The following is a 24,522-nucleotide window of genomic DNA, read 5'->3' on the forward strand; positions in this document are numbered from 1 at the left end:
GAGACTGACAACACATGGATGTGAATCTCACAGAGGGAGACTGTCACCCAGTTGGAGAATGGATAAACCTTGAAATAAGAGGGTTCAAATGTACATAATCACAATGCCTTCAGTTGACCAAGCCATTCACAAACATCTAATGTATTTACAGAAGTGCAACATTTTAATAATGGTAACAAACCTGTGACCAAAAAGTGACTTCAAAATTTCTTAATTTTCCTAACCTTACCACTATGCCTGGGTGTAGCCCTGACATCCATAGCAGAGGCGGTGGCAGCCTGCTGACTGCTATGTCCTAATGTCTGCCTCTGGTGGTCCGAAGCCTGGAGGGCCCTGACTTAATAAAGGTCTCCTGCTCAGGGGATAGATGCACCCTCCTCGGCCTGAGCAGCTGGAGTGGATGGGGTCACAAGCCGAGGGGACTGAACGACTGAACTCCCTTGGAATGTCCTGAGAGGAGGCTTCCAGGGTGTCCAGCTGACGGTCATCCTCCCGCCCTGACTCCTTGAGAAGGTTCACCTGGAGGGAGGTCAAGGTGCCTCATCCCCCTGTCACCTACATCTTAATGGTGCCCACTGGGGTATGTGACCATGGAGTCCGGGATGAAACATAAATCCAGCAGAATCTACTGGATTAAGGTGTCCATGGTAGCCGCCAACCTTCCCTTGGTAACTTCAAGACGCTGGCAAGTCAGAGCCGCGAAATTAGACAGATGCACTCCTGTATCCTTCATTCCAGTCTGGTGAGTGACTGCCGAATCTCTGCTTGATGTTCCACTGAGCCTGTTGTTGCATCTCCAGCATTGCGTTAGCAGCCGCTCACAGATGCTCATCATCTGACTCAGACTGAGCGGGTGGCTGGTCTCCAGCAGCCCTCCAAGTACCCGGGACCTGGGTGTCCCTGCCTCCGAATCCTGCGGGGCTGTGTCAGTGAGGTTTTCTCCAGTAGATGAGCCCGATCCTAATCTAGAGCTATGGCCCACTGAGGTGTGTCTCTACACTGGTAGAGGAAGTGGGTGAGCGTCCTGATGGTTCTTCCTCAGCTTCCTCTTCAGGCATGGTCTGGGGGCTGGGACTTCTAGTGGGCACCCCTATAGGCATCAGCAGATCAAGGCCAACAAGACAGAGAATCAAGTTTTAGTTGATGAGCATGAGGAATATAAGACTGCATGTCAAACACTATGATTGTCAGGATGCGATAAACTGATGCAGTTGTGATCCATACTAGGTTGCTGAGACAATCTGATCTCCTCTTCCCCACAGGAGCGATCCCTGTCCTCCCCAGCGATCTTGGTTACATCCTCCCAGCCTCTTCAAACTCACTGAGGGCAATGATGCCGGCTGTGTCCCCCCATCATCCCCCAGTCTGTGCTCTTTCCTGCTTATGGACAAACTTGCCCTAGATAAAATCAAAAGAAAGGCTGTGATGAGAAGGAATGGAACATAGGTTGGGAAAGGCATATGGCCCCTGTTGGATCCTGTGGATCCTCGTTGCATGTTTGTTGTGAGCGGTGGCCAAGTTAGTACTATTGATGGAGTTGATCAGTAGAGACTTCTTAGGTGAAAACTCTTGGTTCATTTACAAAGTTACTCAGCAGCGACTAAACTTGTGCTTTCACTTCAAAATCTAACTCTACCCAACTGACTACTAATTACTGAGGTAGCCCACACTACTCTACTATTGGATACTAAGATCATGTGATCTTCCTTCATAACATTCTTCTTAAAGGTATATTACACATCAGATAAATCCACAATTACCACATATCTCCCCCTTTATTCATAAATACATTTTATATATACAATTACAATTTTCTCATAATAGCAAAATATTTACACACATAAGCAATTTACAAATTCTGTCTTTCTGGGAGTTTCCTTATGCATGTAGAGTGCCTCAGTTCTACAAATTCAGATGCCTTGTCAGGAACCTCCATTTCCGGAGTTGTCTGAATGTCAGGTGCTTCCGTGGGCGCCTGCTGATCAGTATCCTCCACTCTTGAAGGAACATCAGATATGTCTGTACTGGGTTGAGTTCTCTCAAAAGGAAATGCTGACCCGGTCGTGAACACTGGTGGAATCATTTCTTGGTGCATAGTTTATTTCTTCCTTAGATGATCCACATGTCTCGGCCTTCCACCTCCAGGTGATGAGGCAGAAGTACAGTCAACCGCACTTATTTCACCCGGTAACCACTTTGGTCCTTCTCCGAAGTTCTTCACATATACCGTTTCTCCCACGGTAAATTTCCTCTCACGACCATGCCCGTCATGTCTAGTTTTCTGACTTCCCTGACTCCTTCTCACCCCACCACCCCCCGGCAAATTTGGCATTATTAAGCTCGATTTCGTCCTGAGACGGCGTTTCATAAATAACTCTGGTGTGACACCTGTTGTTGTGAGGGGTGGTCCTACAATGAAAAAGAAAGCACGCTAGCTTGGTGTTAAGGAATCTCCAGTTAACTTCATGTCTGCCTTGAATGTTTGAACCACCCTCTTGGCCAGTCCATTTGAGGAAGGGCGGTACGGTGAAGTTTTTGCATGAGTGGTACCGTTGAGGCTGATAAACCGCTGAAACTCAGCACTCGTAAGTGCTATGCTATTGTCAGAATTGACCACTCCTGGCAGTCGTTAACAGTAAAACTTTGACATAACTTCTCAATTGTAGCAGAAGACGTTGGTGACTTCACCTCATATATGTCCATCCATTTTGAGTGGGCACCAACAATGAGCAGAAACATTGATCCCATGAGAGGTCCCACATAGTCAATGTGTAACCACATCCATGGTCTCCCTGGCCACCCCCAAGGCTGTAATGGAGCTGTTGGAGCTAACTTTTGCAGTTGCTGACGTTACACACAATTCTTCACTAAACTCTCTATTTCATCATCCACCCCAGGCCACCATAGGTAGCTGAGAGTTATGGTTTTCATTCAGGATATTCCTGAATGTGCGCTGTGTAATTCAATTAGGAATGGCTCTCTTCCCTTTAGAGATACTATCACTCATGCTCCCCATGATAAGATCCTGGCTGGTTATTTCATGTTATCTGTTGATGTACTGTTTCATTTAGTCAAATATAGGCTCTTGTGACCAACCATGAAGCACTTGTTCTCATACTTGAGGTGGGACGGGTCCTTACTTGTCCAATACCGGCGAGGAATCTAAGAAATTTAACAAATTTAACAAAGCAAGTTCTTGTGGAACTGATACTTCCTCGTTATTTTCATGTAAAAGCAAATTACTAAGTGCATCGGCATTTGCGATTTGATTGCCAGGCCTATGTATGCAAGTATACTCTTATGCTGCCAGGATTAAAGTCTTGTTTGTGTTTTGTGTCTTCTTTCTGCACGCTTTTTTCTTTCTAGTGTTGACTTTAATCTCGACTTTCTTTTCAGCAATGGTTTCATGGTCATCATTGCACTTTTAATTTTTTATTAAATTCAAAGTTCACCATCTGCCATGGTGGGATTCAAACCCAGGTCCCCAGATCATTACTCTGGATGATCAGTCCAGAGACAATACCACTACGCCAGTGCCTTCCACATTAAATAAATAAATATTTTTTTCACAGTTCATAAACATGTCCCAGCTTATGTGACACTGTCACATGAGGGGTCATATCTAAACAATATAAACAATGGCAAAGAATGACTAAAAGGTTAACAAGGAGGAGGATATTAGGGTATAAGAGGAAGTTAGCTAGAAATGTAAAAACGGATAGCAAGAGTTGCTACAGGTATTTAAAAAGGAAACGAGTGAGTGAGTGTTGGTCCTTTAGAGAGTAACAGTGGGGTGTTAATAGTAGATAATAAGGAAATGGTGGAAGAAATGAACAAATATTTTACTCCTGTGTTCACTACAGAGGATACAAAAAACATTCCAATAATAGCTGCAAATCAGGTGAAAGGGAGAGGGGAACTTGGTGAAACTGAAATCACTAGGGAAACTGTACTGAGCAAATTGATGGAGCTGCAGGGTGGTAAGTCTCCGGATCCCAATCCTAGGGTCTTAAAAGAGGTGGCTAATGAAATAATCGATGCTCTGGTGTTAATTTTCCAAAATTCGCTAGATTCTGGAAAGGTTCCATCTGACTGTAAAGTAGTAAATATAACCCCTCTATTCAAGAAGGAAGGGAGGCAGAAAACAGAAAACAATAGGCCAGTTAGCTTGACATCTTTCATGGAGAAGTTGTTAGAATCGATCATTAAGGAGGTTATAGCTGGGCACTTGGAAGAGCTCAAGGCAATCAGGAAGAGTCAGTATGGTTTTGTGAAAGGGAAATCATGTTTAACAATTTATTGGACTTTTTTTTGAAGGAGTAACATGCGCAGTGGATAAAGGAGAGCCTGTAGACGTACTGTAATTGGAATTCCAGGAGGCACTTGATAAGGTGCCACACCAAAGGTTATTACGGAAAATAAAAGCACATGGTGTAGGGGGTAACATATTAGCATGGATAGAAGATTGGCTGGCTGGCAAAAAGCAGGGAGAATGCATAAATGGGTCTTTTTCTGATTGGCAGAATGTGATAAGTGAAGTCCCACAGGGGTCTGTGTTGGGGTCTGTGTTGGGGTCTCAACTTTTTACGATTTACATCAATGACTTGAATGAGGGGGGTAGCTAAATTTGCAGATGACACAAAGATAGGTAGGAAAGTATGATGTGAAGAGGACATGAGGAGGTTGCATATGTATACAGATAGGTTGAGTGAGTGTCAAAGATCTGGCAAATTGAGTTTAATGTGGGAAAATGTGAAGTTGTTCACTTTGGCAGGAAGGACAAAAAAGCAGAGTATTACTTAAATGGAGAACGGCTGCATAATTGAGATGCGGATAGATCTAGGTGTTCTACTACATGACTCACAAAAAGTTAGTATGCAGGTACAGCAAGTAATTAAGAAGGCTAATGGACTGCAATCCTTTATTACGAGGGATTGAACATAAAAGGATGTTATGCTTCAGTTATTCAGGGCATTGGTAAGGCCGCATCTCGAACACTGTGCAGTTTTGGTCTCCTTATTTAAGGATGTAAATGCATCGGAGGCAGTTCAGAGGAGGTTTACCAGATTGATGCCTGGGATGATTGGGTTGTCTTCTGAGTAAAGGTTGGACAGACTGAGCTTGGAGTTTAGAAGAGTGAGGGGTGATTTGATTGAAGTATACAAGATCCTGAACGGCCTTGGCAAGGTGGATGTCGAAAGATTGTTTCCGCTTGTGGGTGAATCCAGAACTAGGGGGCACTGTTTTAAAATTAGGGGTTGCCCTTTTAGGACAGAGATGAGGAGAATTTTTTTCTCTCAGAGGGTTGTGCGACTTTGGAACTCTCTGTCTCAGAAGGCAGTGGAGGCGGGGTCAATGAATATTTTTAAGGCAGAGGTAGATAGATTCTTGTTAGGCAAGGGGATCAAAGGTTATCAAGGATAGATGGGAATGTGGAATTCAAAACACAAGATCAGCCATGATCTTATTGAATGGCAGAGCAGGCTCGAGGGGCCAAATGGTCTACTCCTGTTCCTATTTCTTATGTTTTTAAGCCATTCGACCCTCTGCTGAATCTCTGAAAGAGCTATCCAATTGGTCCTACTCCTCTGTTCTTTCCCTATAGCCCTCCAATTTTTTCCCCTTCAATATATTTATCCAATTCTCTTTTGCAAGTTGTTATTGAATCTGCTTCCATCACGCTTTGAGGTAGCATATTCCAGATTACAAGGAAACAAAATTTTCCTCAATAACCAGTAAATTCTGTAATCTGGTAACTGACTCTCCTGTGAAACAATGGAATCAGTTTCACCCCCTCTACTAGCTGTCGAGAAGGTGTTGTCAACTGTGCAGGGAATTCAAAACTAGCTGCCATCAACATAAGACAGTCACTAATAAATCCAATAGGGAATTCTGGAAAGGTAACAATGTGGAACTCTCAACCACAGGGAATAGCCGAGATAAATAAATGTATTTAAGGGGAAGCTAGGTAAACATAGGAGGGAGAAGGGAATTGAGGATTATACTAATAGTTAGAAGAAGGATTAGGGAAAGGAATAGAAGGAGCTGCTGAAAGGTTGAGATAAGTAGAATGGGGGAAGGGAAATGATCAAAAGTCTCCATCGTTCGCTGTACATTTTTGCTTTGATAACAATGGTAATTTAGAAAATCACAGCTAACTACTACAACTGAAAAAGAATATGTTTCAATTGTTCTTTGATGAAAGATCAAAGTAAGATCGTTATCAATGAACCTGAATGACCGGTTTGAGGAGTACGAAGTTTGCAGGTAGGTCTTGCATTGCGACTGCTGCTGGTGGTTGACACAGGCGTTTTCCCTATTCTGGTATCTTCCAAATCCTTCAGTGAAGAACTGCTCTGCACTGAGGCAGCAGTAAACAGGCTTCGGTTCCCTGCATTTGAACTTTTATCACCAAAGTATGATTCTGCCAAAACAAACATTAAGGTGGATTATGATGACTAAAATATCCACTAACAACTTATATTTATATAACTATCAGCAAGCCACTCAGTTCTCAAGGGCATTTAGATAACAGGCAATAACTCTAGCCTAACCAGATGTGTTTCCCCACCTCCCCCCATGAGAAGACGCTGGGGCAGTTTTGGTTTTAAGGACTATCATCGATGACATTAAGAAAGCATATGGAACACCTGGCTTTGACAACTTTAAGGTACTAGTAAAGCATGTTTTTGGTCAAACACTTACAATTTGATTAGGGACCATTAACATTTCAAAAAAAAAATCCAAATAACTTGTTTTAACCAATTGAACTACAGCATAAGGTTTTATTTTTATTAACAAACACTTTATTGTAGATAAAAGAGTTAAACAAAATAACCATTATTAACAGTATGGTTTATAGCTACATATGTGTTATGCACTCAGGTTTGCTTCTACTTTCCCAAAGAATTCTCTTATAACTATTTACTTCAATAGGGACTACTCCTTACTATTCCACAGTCCTCTGGAGAATTTTCCTCAGCTCCAGCTATTCTCAGAGGTGAAACTTTCATTTACTCTGGCAATGACCAGCATTTGTTGCCTGTTCTTAATTGCCCATGAACTGAGTGGCATTTCAAAGGACAGTTAAGAGTCAACCACATTGCTTGGGTCTGGAGTCACATGTAAGCCAGACCAGGTAAAGATTGACAAATTTCCTTCCTTAAAGGACATTAGTGAACCAGATGGGTTTTTACAACAATCGATGAAAATTTCATGGTCACCATTACTGAGACTAGCTTTATATTCAAAATTTATCAATTGAGTTTAAATTCCACCATGCATTCACAAATTCAAAGCACCTGAAACCTTTTAGTCACACATCTATCCAAACACCCAGGCACCAAGGTTCGTAAACAAAACCTAAATTAAACTGAAACCATTTTTACCTTTAACACACAAATACCTATAGAAATTCAACTTAAAATTATACATTGTTCATAACACAACTCTTTCAAAGAACCAGCCTGTTGTGCCAAATGACACAACTTTTCTGCTGTATGATTCTGATTCTCTATGAAAGATGTAAATGAGAGGATTAGGGCAGGAATTCCAGAAGTTAGGACCTAGATGGCTGAACAAAAATGGAATGAAGGAAGTGCAGGATGCATAAGTTCTCATTATGTTATTAGAATTTATTGTAAAATAGAATAATAGTGGGATGAGTCTATATGTGGGTGTGTGTGAGACTTATTTGAATTAGAGGCTGCTAGTCTGGGTGCTTTGATGTAAGAAGAGGGGTTAGGTTTGAAATGTTAATTAGGTAAACATGGGGAAGTTTACCATAAGACCATAAGACATAGAGGCAGAAATTAGGCCATTCGGCCCATCGAGTCAGCTCCACCATTCAATCATGGCTTATAAGTTTTTCAACCCCATTCTCCTGCCTTCTCCCCATAACTTTTGACCCCTTAACCAATCAAGAACCTATCTATCTCGGTCTTAAATACACTCAATGACCTGGCCTCCACAGCCTTCTGTGGCAATGAATTCCATAGATTCACCACTCTCTGGCTAAAGAAGTTTCTCCTCATCTCTGTTCTAAAAGGTCTTCCCTTTACTCTGAGGCTGTGCCCTCATGTCTTAGTCTCTCCTACTAATGGAAACATCTTCCCCACTTCCATTCTATCCAGGCCTTTCAGTATTCTGTAAGTTTCAATCAGATCCCCCCCTCATCCTTCTAAACTCCATTGAGTATGGATCCAGAGTCCTCAAACGTTCCTCATATGTTAAACCTTTCATTCCTGGGATCGTTCTCCTGAACCTCCTCTGGACCCCCTCCAGGGCCAAACATCCATCCTGAGATACGGGGCCCAAAATTGCTCACAATATTCTAAATGTGGTCTGACCAGAGCCTTATAAAGCCTCAGGAACACATCCCTGCTTTTATATTCTAGTCCTCTCGAAATAAATGCCAACATTGCATTTGCCTTCCTAACTACCGACTCAACCTGCAAGTTAACCTTAAGAGAATCCTGGACTAGGACTCCCGAGTCCCTTTGCACTTCAGATTTCTGAATTCTCTCCCCTTTAGAAAATAGTCTATGCCTCTTCTTCCTACCAAAGTGCATGACCTCACACTTCCCCGCATTATATTTCATCTGCCACTTCTTTATCCATTCTCTTAACCTGTCCAAATCCTTCTGCAGCCTCCCTGCCTCAATACTACCTGTCCCTCCACTGATCTTTGTATCATCTGCAAACTTAGCCAGGATGCCCTCAGTTCCTTCATCTAGATCATTAATATATAAAGTTAAAAGTTGTGGTCCCAACACTGACCCCTGCGATATTCCAATAGTCACCGGCCACCATCCTGAGAAGGACCCCCTTATCCCCACTCTCTGCCTCCTGCCAGACAGCCAATCTTTTATCTATACTAGTACCTTGCCTCTAATACCATGGGCTCTTATCTTACTGAGCAGCCTCCTGTGCGGCACCTTGTCAAAGGCCTTCTGGAAGTCCAAGTAGATAACATCCATTGGCTCTCCTTTGTCTAACCTACTCGTTCCTCCTCAAAGAATTCTAACAGATTTGTCAGGCATGACCTCCCTTTGATGAAACCATGCTGACTTGGCCCGATTTTATCATGCACTTCCAAGTATTCTGAAATCTCATCCTTAATAATGGACTGTAAAATCTTACCAACGACTGAGGTCAGGTTAATCGGCCTGTAATTTCCCGTCTTTTGCCTCACTTCCTTCTTAAACAGGGGGGTTGCATTAGCGATTTTCCAGTCCTCTGGGACCCTCCCTGACTCCATTGATTTCTGAAAGATCACCATTAACACCTCCACTATCTCTTCAGCTATCTCCTTCAGAACTCTGGGGTGTAATCCATCTGGCCCAAGTTTAGAAACATAGATGTCAAGGGAACATTTGCATTTTTAAGTAAACCAGACTAGATTGTTTTCAAAAGGGAGTAAAATGTGTCACCTAGCCAGGCGAAGTTTAGAAAGTGTTTATTTTTCCCAAAGATTACTGGTACAACTTAGTGCTACAAGATATTTTTATTATCAGAAAGATAAAGTCCAAGGACATAGTGAAAGTTTGCATTCAAAGGGAAAATTATGTATAAAGAATGAAGGCTGCGTATAAGGGTAAGCATCTTGATATCTAACAAGTACGAAAAGCCTTCAGCATCTATGCCTCAAGCTGCTGTCTTCAAAGGATTGAAGTTAAGAAAACTTACTTTGAATTAGACTTGTTCAGGGTGCCATTTTTCTTTGCCTGGGTCTTTTAAGATCTATATGTCGTACTATTGCCTTAACGAAAGTGTAATTGGGAGTTAGATTTATTAGGGGATTTAGAAATTATCATAGTAGTAATTTGTAGATCCATGTATCCATTTAAAATCATTTCTCCTACTAATAAATGTTTAATTTAGTTTTATAAAAACCTCTTGACTCGGAGGTCTTATTACTGAATTCAAAGCCTGCATTGCAAAACATACCAATTGAAAATTAGCTGTGACAGTTGTGTTTCAAGTTTCCCTCTGGGATTTGAACAGCTCAGCATTTGCCATCTGCTGTGTCATTACAGAAGGAAATAGTGACATATTAGAAGCAAAGTAAGGACGGGGAGGCAGTGGCATTGGCACTGGACTAGTAATCCAGAAACCCAGGGTTCAAATCCCACCACAGCAGATCAATAAAAATCTGGAATTAAAAACCTAACAATGACCATGAAACAATAGTTGTAAAAAAAAAGCCATCAGGCTCACTAATGCCCTGTAGGGAAGGAAATCTACCAGTTGGATGGACCACTAGGCACCTCACCCCTACAAAGCCTTCTTATTAATTTGTGCCAAAATTGGGAGAGCTGTCCCACAGACTAGTCAAGCTAACAGCCTTACAGATCATGTCCCCAACACCAACAACACCACCCCTGGGTATGTCCTGTCCTGGAGACCGAGGTGGTGGCACAATGGTATACAGTTGGGAGGGTGTTGCCCTGGGAGTCTGCAATATCAACTCTGGATGAAGTTTCATGGCATCAGGCCAAATATGGGCAAGGAATCCTCCTGCTGACTACCATCAGCTGATGAATCAGTACTCCTCCAGTACTGTTGAAGCAGTGAGGGTGGTAAGGACAGAGAATATGGGGGACTTCACTGTCCATCACCAAGAGTGGCTTGGTAGCACCCGGACAGTATGGACCAAATTAGCCAAGCCCTAAAGGACTAGGCTGCTAGACTGAGACCACATTTGGAGTATGTGTACAGTATTGGTCACCTTATTTAAGGAAGGATGTAAATGCATTGGAAGCAGTTCATAGAAGGTTAACCAGACTAATCCTGAAATGGGTGGGTCCTCTTATGAGGAAAGGTTGGACAGACTAGGCTTGTATCTGCTGAAGTTTTAAAGAGTAAGAGGCGACTTGATTGAAACATTAAAGATCCTGAGGGGGCTTGGCAGGGTGAATGTGGAGGGGACGTTTTCTTCTTGTGGAAAAATCTAGAACTGGGGTCACTGTTTAAAAATAAGGAGTCACTCATTTAAAACAGAGGTGATATGAATTTTTTTCAATCAGAGGGTCGTGAAACTCTCTTCTTGAAAAGGTGGTGGAAGCAGAGCCTTTGAATATTTTTAAGGCAGAGGTGGATAGATTCTTTGTAAGCAAGGGGGTGATTGGCTATCGGGGGTAGGTGGGAAATGAGGTTACTATCAGATCAGCCATGATCTTATTAAATGGCGGAGCAGGCTCGAGGGGCTAAAGGGCCTTCTCCTGCTCCTTGTGCGCATGTTCATATTTAAAGACAGCTGTGGTTATTGGAGGTTAATCATCTCAGTTCCAAGACATCACTGCAGGTGTACTGCAGGGTAGTATCCTAGGCCCAACCATATTCAGCTGCTGCACCAATGACCTTCTATCGTCAAAGTGAGGTTGTTCGCCGATGATTGCACAACGTTCAGTACCATTTGTGACTCCTCAGATACTGAAGCAGTCCAAGTTCAAATGCAGCAAGACCTGTACAATATCCAGGCCTGGGCTGACAAGCGGCAAGTAAAATTTGTGCCACACAAGTACCAGGCAATGACCATCTCCAATAAAAGAGAATCTAACCATTGCCCCTTAACATTCAATTGCATTACTATCACTGAATCCCCCACTAACAACATCCTGGGGGTTACCATTGACCAGAAACTGAAGTGGACAAGCCATATAAATGCTTCAGCTACACGAGCAGGTCAGAGGCTAGGAATCCTGTGCCATTCACTCTCTCCATCACCGACGCACAGCTGCAGTAGTGTGTACCATCTACAAGATGCACTTTAAGAACTCACCAAGGGTCCTTAGAGAGCACCTTCCAAACCCATAACCACCACCATCTAGAAGGATAAAGGCGGCAGTCAGGTGGGACCATCACCACCTGCAAGCTCCCCTCCAAGCTACTCACTATCCTGACTTGGAATAGATCACTATTCCTTCACTGTCACTGTGCCAAAATCCTGGAACTCCCTCCTTAACAGTATTGTGAATGTACCTACATCACATGGATGGCAGTGTTTCAAGAAGGCAGCTCACCATCACCTTCTCAAGGGCATTCAGGGATGGGCAATAAATGTTAGCCTAGCCAGTAATGCCCACATATCATGAATGGAAAAAAAAATTATAATAGTTGCAGATTCGACAGACCAAATGGCCTACTCCCACTCCTAAGTCCTGTGTTCTTATGAATGCAGACACATTTAGAGTGCATGCATGTAAACACAATTTGGTGGATATGATATATTTGGTGAGCTACAAGCACAATTAGAAGCATGGGAATATCATGCAAGGGCAATAACAGAAACATGGCTTACAAATGGTAAGCACTGGGTGGTTAATATACAAGGATATAAAGTGTTCAGAAAAGATAGGGAAGGAAAAAAGGGATGTAGGGTGACAGTACTACTTAGGGTAAATGAAGTGTTGGAAAGAAAGGATGTCCCTGAGAGGGCAAGGACAGAATCCATTTGGTTAAAGTTGAGAAGCAATCACTGAAGGTAAGATCACACTACTTGGGGTATTCCATAGACCTCCAAATAGTGAGAAAGAGATAGAGGAACAAATCTGCAAGGAAATCACAGAGATTTGCAACAACTATAGGTGGGTTCTTGGCAGTAAAGAATTTGACTACTCCTGAAAAGAGACATGCTGTTGAAACTTTTCAGCTTGCACTCATCAGAACAGAAACACAAGAATACCAAATTTCAAAGGGAACTACAATTTTACTGCGTGAGAAGAGGGTGCTGATTGGTTGACAAGTGGACACTGATTGGTAGAAGCAATGCCATGGCGAATGCGCCAGAAAATGGTGCATTCTGCACGGCCACTCAAGCTTTTGATTAGTTGAAAACGGCTCAATGCATGGACAGGCTCTCACTGTTTGCAAAAGTCACACCCTGAGTGTAAATACACCTAGCTTCTGGCACACGTAAGCGAGCCACACTGCAAGCCCAAATAAATCTTAAATAGGTTTGGTGTAATTCTCAGCACAATCGAGATTGTTTATCAAGTGCTGTCCAATCGCAGAATCACATCTAATGCTGGACACTATGTTCTGAGAACATAAGAGAACTCTATATTCTGAGAACTTCCTGGATCAGTATGTTCTCAGTCCTAAAAATGAGGCAATGCTAGATCTGGTACTGGGAAATGAGGTGGGACAAGTGGACCAAGTGTCTGTGGGTGAACATTTGGCTAAGGGTGATCACTGTATCATAAGTTTTAGATTAGTAATGGAGAAAGGCAAGGAACAATCTAATATAAACCTTCTAATTTCAATGTGATGAAAAATGACCTAGCCAGGGTGAAATAAACCCAGAGGCTGACAGGAAAAACTGACAGAACAACGGGTGATTTTTAAGGAACTAATGTTTGAGGTACACGCTAGGTACATTCCAAAAGGGATCCAAAAACAGGGCTCCTTGGATTACGAGGGAGATAGAGAATTTTTTTAAAAAGAGGGTTTATGATGCATGTGAAGTGACTGATGCACGTCAGGCAACTTATTCAATTGAGAACCAGGTCAAATGCAATAGGTTGAAAAGGGAAGTGAAGAAGAAAATAAGACTAGCAATGAGAGAATATGAGAATAGAATCGTTCTTAGAGTGAAAGGGAACCCCAAAATCTTCTACTGGCATTTAAATGCTAAATGTGTAGTAAGAGGTGGACTGAGTCCCATTAGAGACAAAGAAGGTGATATATGCTTAGAGGTACAGGGCAGGGCTAGAATACAAAATTATGTTTACCAAGAGGAATCTGATAAAACATCAATGGAAGTGGAGACAGTGGAAACAATGTATAATTTGAAAATTAAAAAGGTGGTGGTACTGGAAAGGCTGGCTGTGCTTAGGGTAGATATGTCACTTGTCCTGATGGCTTGCATCCAGGTTGGAAAGGATGGGAATGGAGGTAGTGATAGGGCTTTCAAGGTTCCCTAGATACAGGGGGAGTGTCACATGATTGGACAGTAACGAATGCAACACCTTTATTCAAGAAAGGATGCAAGGGCAGCCATATTAACGACAGGCCAATCAGTCTAACATGCGTGATGTCTAAGATTTTTCGAATCCATAATCAGAGGAAAAATAATTCACAGGCACTTGGAGAGGTTTCAGTTAATCAAGGAGAGCCAGCACAGATTTGTAAAAGGAAGCTTGTGCTTGATTAATCTGACTTTTTTGGTTAGGTAACAGGGGTTGACGAGGGCAATGTGATGAATGTTGTTTATATGGATTTTAATAAAGCATTTAACAAGGTACCACATAAAAGACTGGTTAACAAAATTGAGGTTTATGGACTAGGACGACCGGTGTACAACAGGATGAAAAAAATTGGCTTAAGGACAGGAAGCAGCAACTTGTGGTAAATGGTTGTTTTCTGTTTTTTGGACCGGAGGGTGGTGTTTCCCAAGAGTCTGTGCTAGGGCAACTTTTTTTTTGCTTTCTCTCTCTCTTGGATCTTGGAATACAAAGCAACATTTCAAAATTATGGGGAGATTGATAAAGGTGTACAAGAGGTTTGCATAAGGTAGACAAAGAAAAATTCTTCCCATTAGCTGATATCACAGATTTAAAATTCTGAACAAGAAATACAGGGGGAAGGTGAGGAAGAAAGTTTTTGCACAGAGAGTGGCAATGGCCCAGAACTTGCTGCCTTTGAGGGTGCTAGAAGCAGAAACAATGAATATTTCAAAAGGAAATTGGACGGCACTGAAAGGAGATACACTTATCGGGCTACAGGAATTGAGCTGGGAAGCAGGAGTGACTGAATTGCTCTGCGGGGAGCTGGCATGGAATTGTTGGGCTGTGCCGTAAATCACTATGACTCCAAAGCAAACCAAGGTGCTTCACAGAAGCGTTATCATACGTTAGGTGACAACAAGCTACAGAGGAGATACCAGATGTGACCAAAAACATAGTTTTATGCAGTGTCTTAAAGCACAGGGAGAGGAGCAGAAAGGTTTAGGGAGGGAATTCTAGAGCCCAACCAGTTGAAAATATGGCCAGCAATGGTGAGGTGAGCAAGTGAGCTGACAGAATTTGAGGACTGCAAGTATCTTGGCAGGCTGTGGAAGAGGTTACAGAGCTGCAAGGGGCGAGGCCATAGATGGACTGAAAAAAAGTCTGCGAATTTTAAAATTGGATGCGCTATTGGGCTCAGAGTAAACAAGACTTCAAAGCTGTGTTGGGGTGGTGAAACTTTATCATCTTCCAGGCGGGCGAATGAACATTGTGGGAATGAGGAAGGAGCAGAGGAGATGTGGAGATGGAGATGGGGAGGGGTGGGGGCAGTGGGCACTCAGCTTCTCACCACCCCCAGCCCCTTCTCAACTCGCCAACCCCCTTCTCACCCCAACCCTTCCCCACCTTCTCACCACCCCCCACCCCAAACCCTCCCTATCCTCCTCTCACCACCCCCAACCCCACCCCCTTCTCACCACCCACCACCCCACCCCCTTCTCACCAACCCCCACCCCAAACCCTCCCCATCCCCTTCTCACCATCCACCACACCAGCCCCCTCCCCACCCCCTTCTCACCACCCACCCCACCCCCATTCTCACCACCCCCACCCCCTTCTCACCACCCCCCACCCCAAACCCTCCCCATCCCCTTCTCACCACCCACCCCATCCCCCTTCTCACCACCCCCACCCCCTTCTCACCACCCCCACCCCAAACCCTCCCCACCACCTTCTCACCACCCCCAACCCCCTTCTCACCACCCACCCCATCCCCCTTCTCACCACCCCCACCCCAAACCCTCCCCACCCCCACCCTTCTCACCACCCCACACCCCCACCCCACAACCCCCCCTTCTCACACCCACTCCCCTCCTTCTCATCCCCCCTCCCCTTCTCACCACCCCAACCCCCTTCTCACCACCCCCACCCCAAACCCTCCCCATCCCTTCTCACCACCCACCACCCCACCCCCCTTCTCACCAGCCCCCACCCCCTTCTCACCAACCCCCACCCCAAACCCTCCCCACCCCCCTTCTCACCAGCCCCCACCCCCTTCTCACCAACCCCCACCCCAAACCCTCCCCACCCCCACCCTTCTCACCACCCCACCCCCCTTCTCACCAACCCCCACCCCCTTCTCACCAACCCCCACCCCCTTCTCACCAACCCCCACCCCAAACCCTCCCCACCCCCACCCTTCTCACCACCCCACCCCCCTTCTCACCAACCCCCACCCCCTTCTCACCAACCCCCACCCCCTTCTCACCAACCCCCACCCCCCTTCTCACCAACCCCCACCCCCTTCTCACCAACCCCCACCCCCACCCCCCCACCCCACCACGCCCTTCTCACTCCCCCGTCCCCCTCCTTCTCACCCCGGGTGAGGCCCTTGTTGCCGCTCGAGCCATCGCTCGGGGTGAAGCCGCTGGGAGCGCGGTGGCTCGGGGCCGGCTCCGAGTCCGTGGCCGGCCTCCCGGTGGAGGAGCTGGTGCTCCTGCCTCCTCCTCCTCCTCCTCCTCCTCCTCCTGCGCTGCGAGGAGTCTCCAGCAGCCCGAAAGCATAGCGCAGAGGTCGGGCTGGGGTGGCGGCGACGGCCGGCGGCTCTTGAAACATCGGGCGGGAAAAAAAAGCGCCGGCGACCAAAATGGCGCCGGCTCCCCGCCTGCTCCCTGGGACTGCGCAGGCGCGGCGCGCCCCACGTGGCCACCGACCCGCCGCATGCGCGCCTCTGGTCCACGTGTCGGTCTCTCCTGTGTAACAACCCTGGGGGAATGGTCTAAGTGTTTGCAAGAAATTTGCAATCCAGCCTATCTGCAAATTTGCCGCTCTGCTCATGGCTTCCACTGTACTGATTGCTTCTGTATATTGGGTCTCATAGCAAATCAATAAATTATAGAAACTTTAAAAATAAACTGGAGGGGGAATCCCAGGCACATGACCCCTGTGTAGGTGTAATGTGGATGTACCAGACAGGTTTTCTACTTGAAACAGATAACTTTATCACAAAGAGCTCTTTTAGATGCTTGAACCAGGTCCACGACAAGAAAGCTCTGCCCCGCCACCACCCCCCCCCCCCCCCCCACCACCCCCACCACCAACCCTGGATTACTGGCACTTAGGGCTCAATCATCAAGAACAATCATATAATCCCTGATAGGAATCACTTAATTTCCTCCCCCTTTAGTTTAGTTTTTTTTTTACATTTCCTATTTACAAAGAACATTTTAATCCTCAACATATACATATATACAGGTCAGGTGGTTAAAGATTGCGTCTCTGAGGTGGTTTCCATATTCGATTAGAGCGGTGTAGCTCTATTACTTTAGGTTCTCCCACTGGATCGACATGATCTGAACTGCAGCATCAGATACATCATTAGAAAGTGGCAGTTCAGGTTTTGGCAATTCTACAAAGATATTAGGTATGTCTATTCCATGTCAATCTGTCACCCCAGGGATTTATGGTTCAATATTGACCAGAGGCGGAATAGCTAGATGTTGGAATGGCTTTCTACTCCTTAGATGATCCACATGTTTTCAAAGAATCTGGGCTTCCACTTCCATCTGAAATGACAAAGGTACATTTTCTGAGACAATTATACCAGGAACCCAATAAGGTCCACTTCCGAAATTCCACACAAAAATTGTATCTCCGACAGGAAATCTTCAAGCTTTGCTATGAATGTCGTGATTCAATTTCTGACTACTCTGATTCTTCTCCACCTTCCCCTCTAAGTTTGAAAACACCAGACTCAGTTGTGTACAGAGGCAGCTCTTCATCAATAATTGAGACTGCGTTGAACCTGTAGTTGCATGAGGAGTCATACAATAATTAAAAAGAAAACGTGGAAGTCGAGTTTCTAGAGTACCTTCAGGTAACTTCTCCATTCCTGATTTGAAAGTTTGCACAGCTCTTTCTGCTAAACCATTGGATGAGGGATGATATGGTGCTGTTTTAAAATGTTTAATTCCATTTAAACTCATGAATCTCTGAAATTCTGCACTAGTAAAGACTTTACCGTTATCCAAAACAATGACTTTTGGTTGGCCATGTTCACTAAATCATTGGTGCAGCTTTTCAATAGTTGCACACGATGTCAGTGATCTAACTTCATACACATCCATCCACTTAGAATGTGCATTGACAATCAATAAAAACATGGTACCTAAGAATGGACATACATAATCAATATGTAATCTAACCAAGGGTCAACCAGGCACTCCCACAGATGCAGTGTTGCTGAAACAGGCAACTTCTGTTGTTGCTGATACTGGAGACAGTGCTTGACCGTATTTTCAATGCCTAGCCACCAGATATAGCTTCGCACAAGCATTTTCATCTTCAAAATGTCTGGGTGCACGCTGTGAAGCTCTGTCAAGAGTGGTTCTTTTCCTTGCAAAGAGAAGACGACACTTGATCCCCACAACTAGAATCCATCTTGACAACTCGACTCTATTTTATGGGCATAGAATGGTCTTATCTATTCAGACACTGGTGAATTCAACCACCCTTGCAATAAAAGGTCTCGGACTTTTGACAAATTTGGAACTCTGTTTGTCCAATTCCTTATTTGCTTCGCACACCCAGGCGAAGAGTCCAAGAGATTCAGTACAAGCACAATTTCTTGTGGCACTGGATCGTGTACAATGCTATCTGGTAATGGGAGACGACTGAGTGTGTCCACATTTGCAATATGGAAGCCAGGAAGGTGCACAGATAATATCAAAGTCCAACGTTGTATTCTTGCTGGTGATATTGGCAGAAGGGCTTTACCCTCACTGAATAAACCCATTAATGGTTTATGGTTGACACGATGGTGAAATGTCATCCATGCAGATACTGATGGAATTTCTTCACTCCGAATACCATCAATAAACCTTCCTTTTCCAGCTGGGAATAACCCTTCTCGGCTGCAGAGAGGGTTCTGAAGACATGGCCGATTGGCTTTTCTGATTTGATTTCTTTCTTTTCTTTCTCTGCTTGCTGCAGGGTTTTGTCTCTTCATTTTGATTTCACAATTGGCCAATTTTCTCTGTGGTAAAATCTTAACTTGGATCATTTCAGTAGTTGAGCTACCCATGGCTTCGTTACCCACTTGCATCTTGGAAAGTTCTACAACTTTTCCCTCTAATGCCTCTTTTGTTTCATTCAGCTGATTCTTCAGCTCTTCTGCCTCCTTCTTGTATCTCTTGGCTTCCTCCTGGAACATTGAATATTGTTGAGTCTTCTCTATCAACCAGTTCTTCAGTTTGTTTCTCTTCATTATTTTCCAGTGGAACCAGCTCTGACCTGTGGGATCCTTGCATCCTGTGAAGGTCCTTCTATTCTCCTAACTCATTCCAAAATACACTGTCATATTCCCTTAACAACTCAGGAACTTCTCCTGTTCTCACTTGAAAGATATCAGACCAGTTGAGCTTAATTTTTTGTAACCAGTAGCATCTCAGGAGGCTGGGTCCTTCACCTGTCACTATGATCACAGGAAGCTGGGCTGCCTGTTGCCTATAGGACACGGGTACTGTGGCAATGCCCTTTACTGTATGGACTCTACAGTATATGTCTTCAACTGAGCCATGGTTTGCTCCAAGTTCAGTGGCTGGGTTCCTTCATTTAGGTATTTAAATGTGTGTTCTCCCATCACTGAAGTTGAGGCTCCTGTGTCTACCTTCATGACTAGTGGCTTCCCATTCATTTGAAGAGTGACAGTTATTGGCTCAGTTTTTATTCCTTTGACAATATCAGTATTGGCAGCTTCAGGTTCTGTTATAAAATTCACTTCAATCATTATGGTCTGTTGTCATATGAGCTGTCTCGATTTCACCCTGTATTGCTTTATTATGTGCCCTTTCTTGTGGCAGTAATGACATTCTGCCTCCTTGAATCTGCAGGTGTCTGGTACATGGTTACCCCACCATCTATAACAGATCAACTTCAGAGTTGCTGCTGAAATACTTCCACTAAGCCTTTTCGTTTTCAAACAGCAGAGACTGTGTCTCTGGTTTTCGCACTGTGCCTGGTGGTAGGTTCCCACCCCAACTGAAGAACGACGCCATGTTGCACATTCTGTAAAGCCTGCGAGTCCCTTGCAGCACTTTCCACGGTGAGCGCTATTTCCATGGCGCGCTTCAAATCAATGTTAACTTCTGCAAGTAAACAGCTCTGAATGGCGTTGTCGTTAACGCCACAAGCCAAACAATCCCGCAACATGTCATTGAGTGTGTCTCCGAGGTCACAGTGCTCAGTCAACTACTTCAACTTCACTATATAAGTTACGATGGACTCTCCTGGGGCCCTTACTCCAGAGTTAAACTTAAACCTCTGCATTATTACCAATTGCTTCGGCTGAAAACGTATCTTCACGAGGTCTACCAATTCGTTAAAAGATTTAGAATTGGGCGTGTTCAGGGCCTTCACATTGTGGATGAAGTTATAGGTCTTGCTACCACAAACACTCAAAAGGATTGCTTTCTGCTTCTCCTCTGTGGTAATTCCATTAGCTGTGAAATAAAATCCATGGCGCTCTACATATTGGCTCCAGTCTTCCATAGACGTGTCATAAGAGTCGATTTGGCCAAAGAGTGGCATGACTGGTGAGTATACTTTTCTTTTATTTCTTAAGAACTGATGTACTCACATTCACAAGGTGAGGTGCAGTGTCAGAGCCATTTTACCCTCATCGCCAAGTGTAATGACTTGACGTACTAGACAGGTTTCTACTTGAAACAGATAACTTTATTAGTCAGTCATTGAGTCATAGAGGTCTGCACAGAAAAAGGCCCTTCAGTCCATCGAGTCTGCGCCAAACAAGTACCTAACTATTCTAGGTACTATTACAAGGAGCTCTTTTACAGTTTACATGCTTGAACTAGGTCTACGACTAGAAAGCTCTGCCCCCGGATTACCTGCGCTTAGGGCACATTCGTCAAGAACAATCACGTGACCCCTAACAGGCAGTACGAGAAGCTATACCTTCAATCACTACAGCAGGGGAGCACAAATCCTGGAGGGGGAATCCCAACCACATGACCTCTGTGCAGGGGGACAAAATTCCTGGAGAGGGAAACCCATCCAGATGAGCCCTGTTCCTGGAAATAATCCATGCTACAGTAAGCCTCCTAAGCAACACCAGGTGTTGCTTAACACAGAGTTGACCACCACGGCATTTACCATCATCTAATGAGATGGAAGCTGGCTGCCACAGAACAATAGGGCGATTATAGAGTTATTGAGTTACTTTCCTGAACTGTACAGTTCAATCCTTTATTCTCAAAATAAATGTTTACTCTTATAATTATGAAACTCGCTACCACAGGGAGTGGTTGTGGTGAATAATATAGATACTTGTAGGGAGAGGCTGCATAAACACTTCAAGGAGGAAGGATTTGATGGGTGTAGCGATAAGGTGAGATATAATGCAGTGTGTTATGACCACAGTAGATGTTAATTGCTGCGCTGACCAAATCCCAGGGGGGAAACTTGGCTTACAGGTCATATCCATTTTTTTGTATTCTGAAAATGAGAAGAAAACACACTGATCTCAGCAGCAAGAAATCCAGTAACATCTTTGGGATTTTAAAAATTAAAAGTAAAAGTTTTATGAACAAGAAGAAAAGGAAACTTAAGCACACAAGATTACAGTTACACAGTTAGAATTAGTCTTACAAAATGTTCCCCCAAAAGACTCCCTACTAGGTCAGCTCCACAAGTAAGTACCTCCCAGGCAACATTCCCTTATAGATATTTAACTATACAAATCCATTAATATTACCCAAGGCAAACTGCTGTAGCTTTAATAAAGGCATACCACATGACCTCAAACCCTCTCCCCAAGACTTTAGGACAAGTTTGCTTTTTGCAGCCCATGACTTTTCTGTCTTGACTGGATGGCTAATTCAAACTGCACCTTCTCCCAGCCTAGAGCTAACAACTCCAGTTAACAGCCAACAGCTATTTTAAGCTTGCCACATTAACTCTAAAATAACACACACACACACACACACACACACACACACACAGGCACACAGCCTGCTTCACAATATAACACGATATCCCAAAAATATTTTTAAAATAACATCCATTCTCACAGCTGGGAGGAGGCTCATGTGGAACATGAACTCTAGGACCAGTTGGGCCGAAAAGCCTGTCTCTGTGCTTTATTAATACTACCTCTGTATTTGCAGCACAGACGGAGGCTATTGAGCCCTTTTGTAAAGTCTAGGGCAACTTGTTTATCTTTGGATGTTTAGAAACTACCTCGTGACCCACACCAGATTCCAACAAATGGTGTGTTACTCATTAGGTTTATTAACCAAACGGTGCAGTTTCCTGGTTAGTAAGAACTATAAAACTCTGTTGTTCATTAACAGGGAGGGAAATTCTGTAGATATGGTTAGGGTGAATTGCTTAAATGCTATAGAACTGCAGGACCTATACGTAGTAAAGCTTGGGTGTGAACCATAGCAATGGAATTAATGTGAGGTTCCAATAGCAACTAAGGAATATGAAATAACCATTCAACTTCTTGAGTCTGTCCTTCCATTCAATGAGATGAATGTTGCTCTCTACTTTAACTCCTTTTAGCCATATCTGTTCCATATTCTTTAATACCCTTAATAGATGTCAGTCTTATCTCAGCGGATAGCGCTCTTATCTGAGTCAGGAAGTACTGAATTCAAATCTCAATCCAGAGATGTGAGTACACGTGGGAAGGTGACGGCATAGTGATATTGTTGCTGGACTAATAATCCAGAGACCGAGGGTAATGCTCAGGGGACCCAGGTTCGAATCCTGCCATGGCAGATGGTGGAATTTGAATCCAATAATTATCTGGGCTTAAAAGTCGATTGATGACCATGTCAATTGTGACCCACCTGGTTCACGGGAAATCTGCCATCCTCTCACCTGGTCTGGCACACATACATGTGACTCCAGACCCACAGCAATGTAGTTGATTCTTAAATGCCCTCTGAAAGCAACTGAGTTGTAGCAAAGTCACAAAAAAAGGAATGAAACTCAACTGACCACCTGGCATCAACCTAAGCACCTGAAGCGACAATCTCAGCCCTGTTGACCCTGCAAAGTCCTCCTTACTAACATCTGGGGGCTAGTGCCAAAATTGGGAGAGCTGTATCACAGGCTAGTCAAGCAGCAGCCTGACATAGTCATCCTCATGGGATCGAACCTACAAGTAATGTCCCAGACATTATATCCCAGCAGAGGTGGCAACACAGTGGTATGCAGTTGGAAGGGAGTTTCCTTGGGGGTCCTCAACATAGACTCTGGACCCCATGAAGTCTCATAGCATTAGGTCAAACATGGGCAAGGAAACCTCCTGCTGATTACCACCTACTGCCCTCGCTCAGCTGATGAATCAGTGCTCCTCCATGTTGAACACCACTTGGAGGAAGCACAGAAGGTGGCAAGGGGGCAGAATGTACTCTGGGTGGGGAACTTCAATGTCCATCACCAAGATTGGCTCAGTAGCACCACTACTGACCCGAGCTGGCTGAGTTCCAAATGACATAGCTGCCAGACTGGGTCTGCAGCAGGTGGTGAGGGAACCGACAAGGAGGAAAAACATACTTGACCCCAGCCTGCCTGCTGCAGATGCATCTGTCCATGACAGTATCAGTAGGAGTGACCACCACACAGTCATTGTGGAGGTGAAGTCCTGCCTTCACACTGAGTTCCATTGCGTTGTGTGGCATTACCACCGTGCTAAATGAGATAGATTTCGAACAGATCTAGCAACTCAAGACTGGGCATCCATGAGGTGCTGTGGGCCATCAGCAGCAGAGGAATTGTACTCGAACACAATCTGTAACCTCATGGTCTGGAATATCCCCCACTCTACCATTACCATCTACCCTGGTTCAAAGAAGAGTGCAGGAGGGCATGCCAGGAGCAGCACCAGGCATGCCTAAAAATGAGGTGTCAACCTGGTGAAGCTATAACACAGAACTACTTGTGTGCCATACAGCATAAGCAGCAAGTAATGGACAGAGTTAAGCGATCCCACAACCAACGGATCAGATCTAAGCTCTGAAGTCCTGTCACATCTGGTTGTGAATGGTGGTGGACAATTAAACAACTCACTGGAGGAGGAGGCCTCACAAATATCCCCATCCTCAATGATGGGGGAGCCCAGCACACCAGTGCAAAAGATAAGGCTGATGCATTTGGTACAATCTTCAGTCAGAAGTGCTGAATGGATGATCCATCTCGGCCTCTTCCAGAGGTCCCCAGCATCACAGATGCCAATCTTCAGCTAATTCAATTCACTCCATGTGATGTCAAGAAACAGCTGAAGGCACTGGATACTGCAGAGACTATGGGTCCTGACAATATTCCGGAAATAGTCCTGAAGACTTGTGCTCCCAGACTTGCCGCGCCCCTAGCCAAGCTGTTCCAGTAGATCGATAACACTGGCATCTAGCGGCTATGTGGAAAATTGCCCAGGTATGTCCTGTACGCAAAAAGCAGGACAAATCCAACTGGCCAATTACTACCCCATCAGTCTATCTCGATCATCAGTAAAGTAATGGAAGGGTCATCAACAGTGATATCAAGTGGC

The 24,522-nt window shown here is 44.4% G+C and overlaps 1 protein-coding gene across 1 annotated transcript in view; it reads right to left on the reverse strand.

Moving 5' to 3' along the window:
- Nucleotides 1–16,562, reverse strand: part of msh4 (mutS homolog 4) — a 108,141-nt gene extending 91,579 nt beyond the window's left edge. The window contains exons 1-2 of the mRNA XM_041207852.1: nucleotides 16,325–16,562; nucleotides 6,233–6,424 (exon numbers count right to left, since the gene is read on the reverse strand). Of these exons, the coding sequence (XP_041063786.1) occupies nucleotides 6,233–6,424; nucleotides 16,325–16,562 (430 nt within the window). The remainder of the gene's footprint in view (nucleotides 1–6,232; nucleotides 6,425–16,324) is intronic.
- Nucleotides 16,563–24,522: the final 7,960 nt, after the last annotated feature.

Source organism: Carcharodon carcharias, chromosome 16 (genome assembly GCF_017639515.1).
Source record: "Carcharodon carcharias isolate sCarCar2 chromosome 16, sCarCar2.pri, whole genome shotgun sequence".
NCBI lineage: Eukaryota > Metazoa > Chordata > Chondrichthyes > Lamniformes > Lamnidae > Carcharodon > Carcharodon carcharias.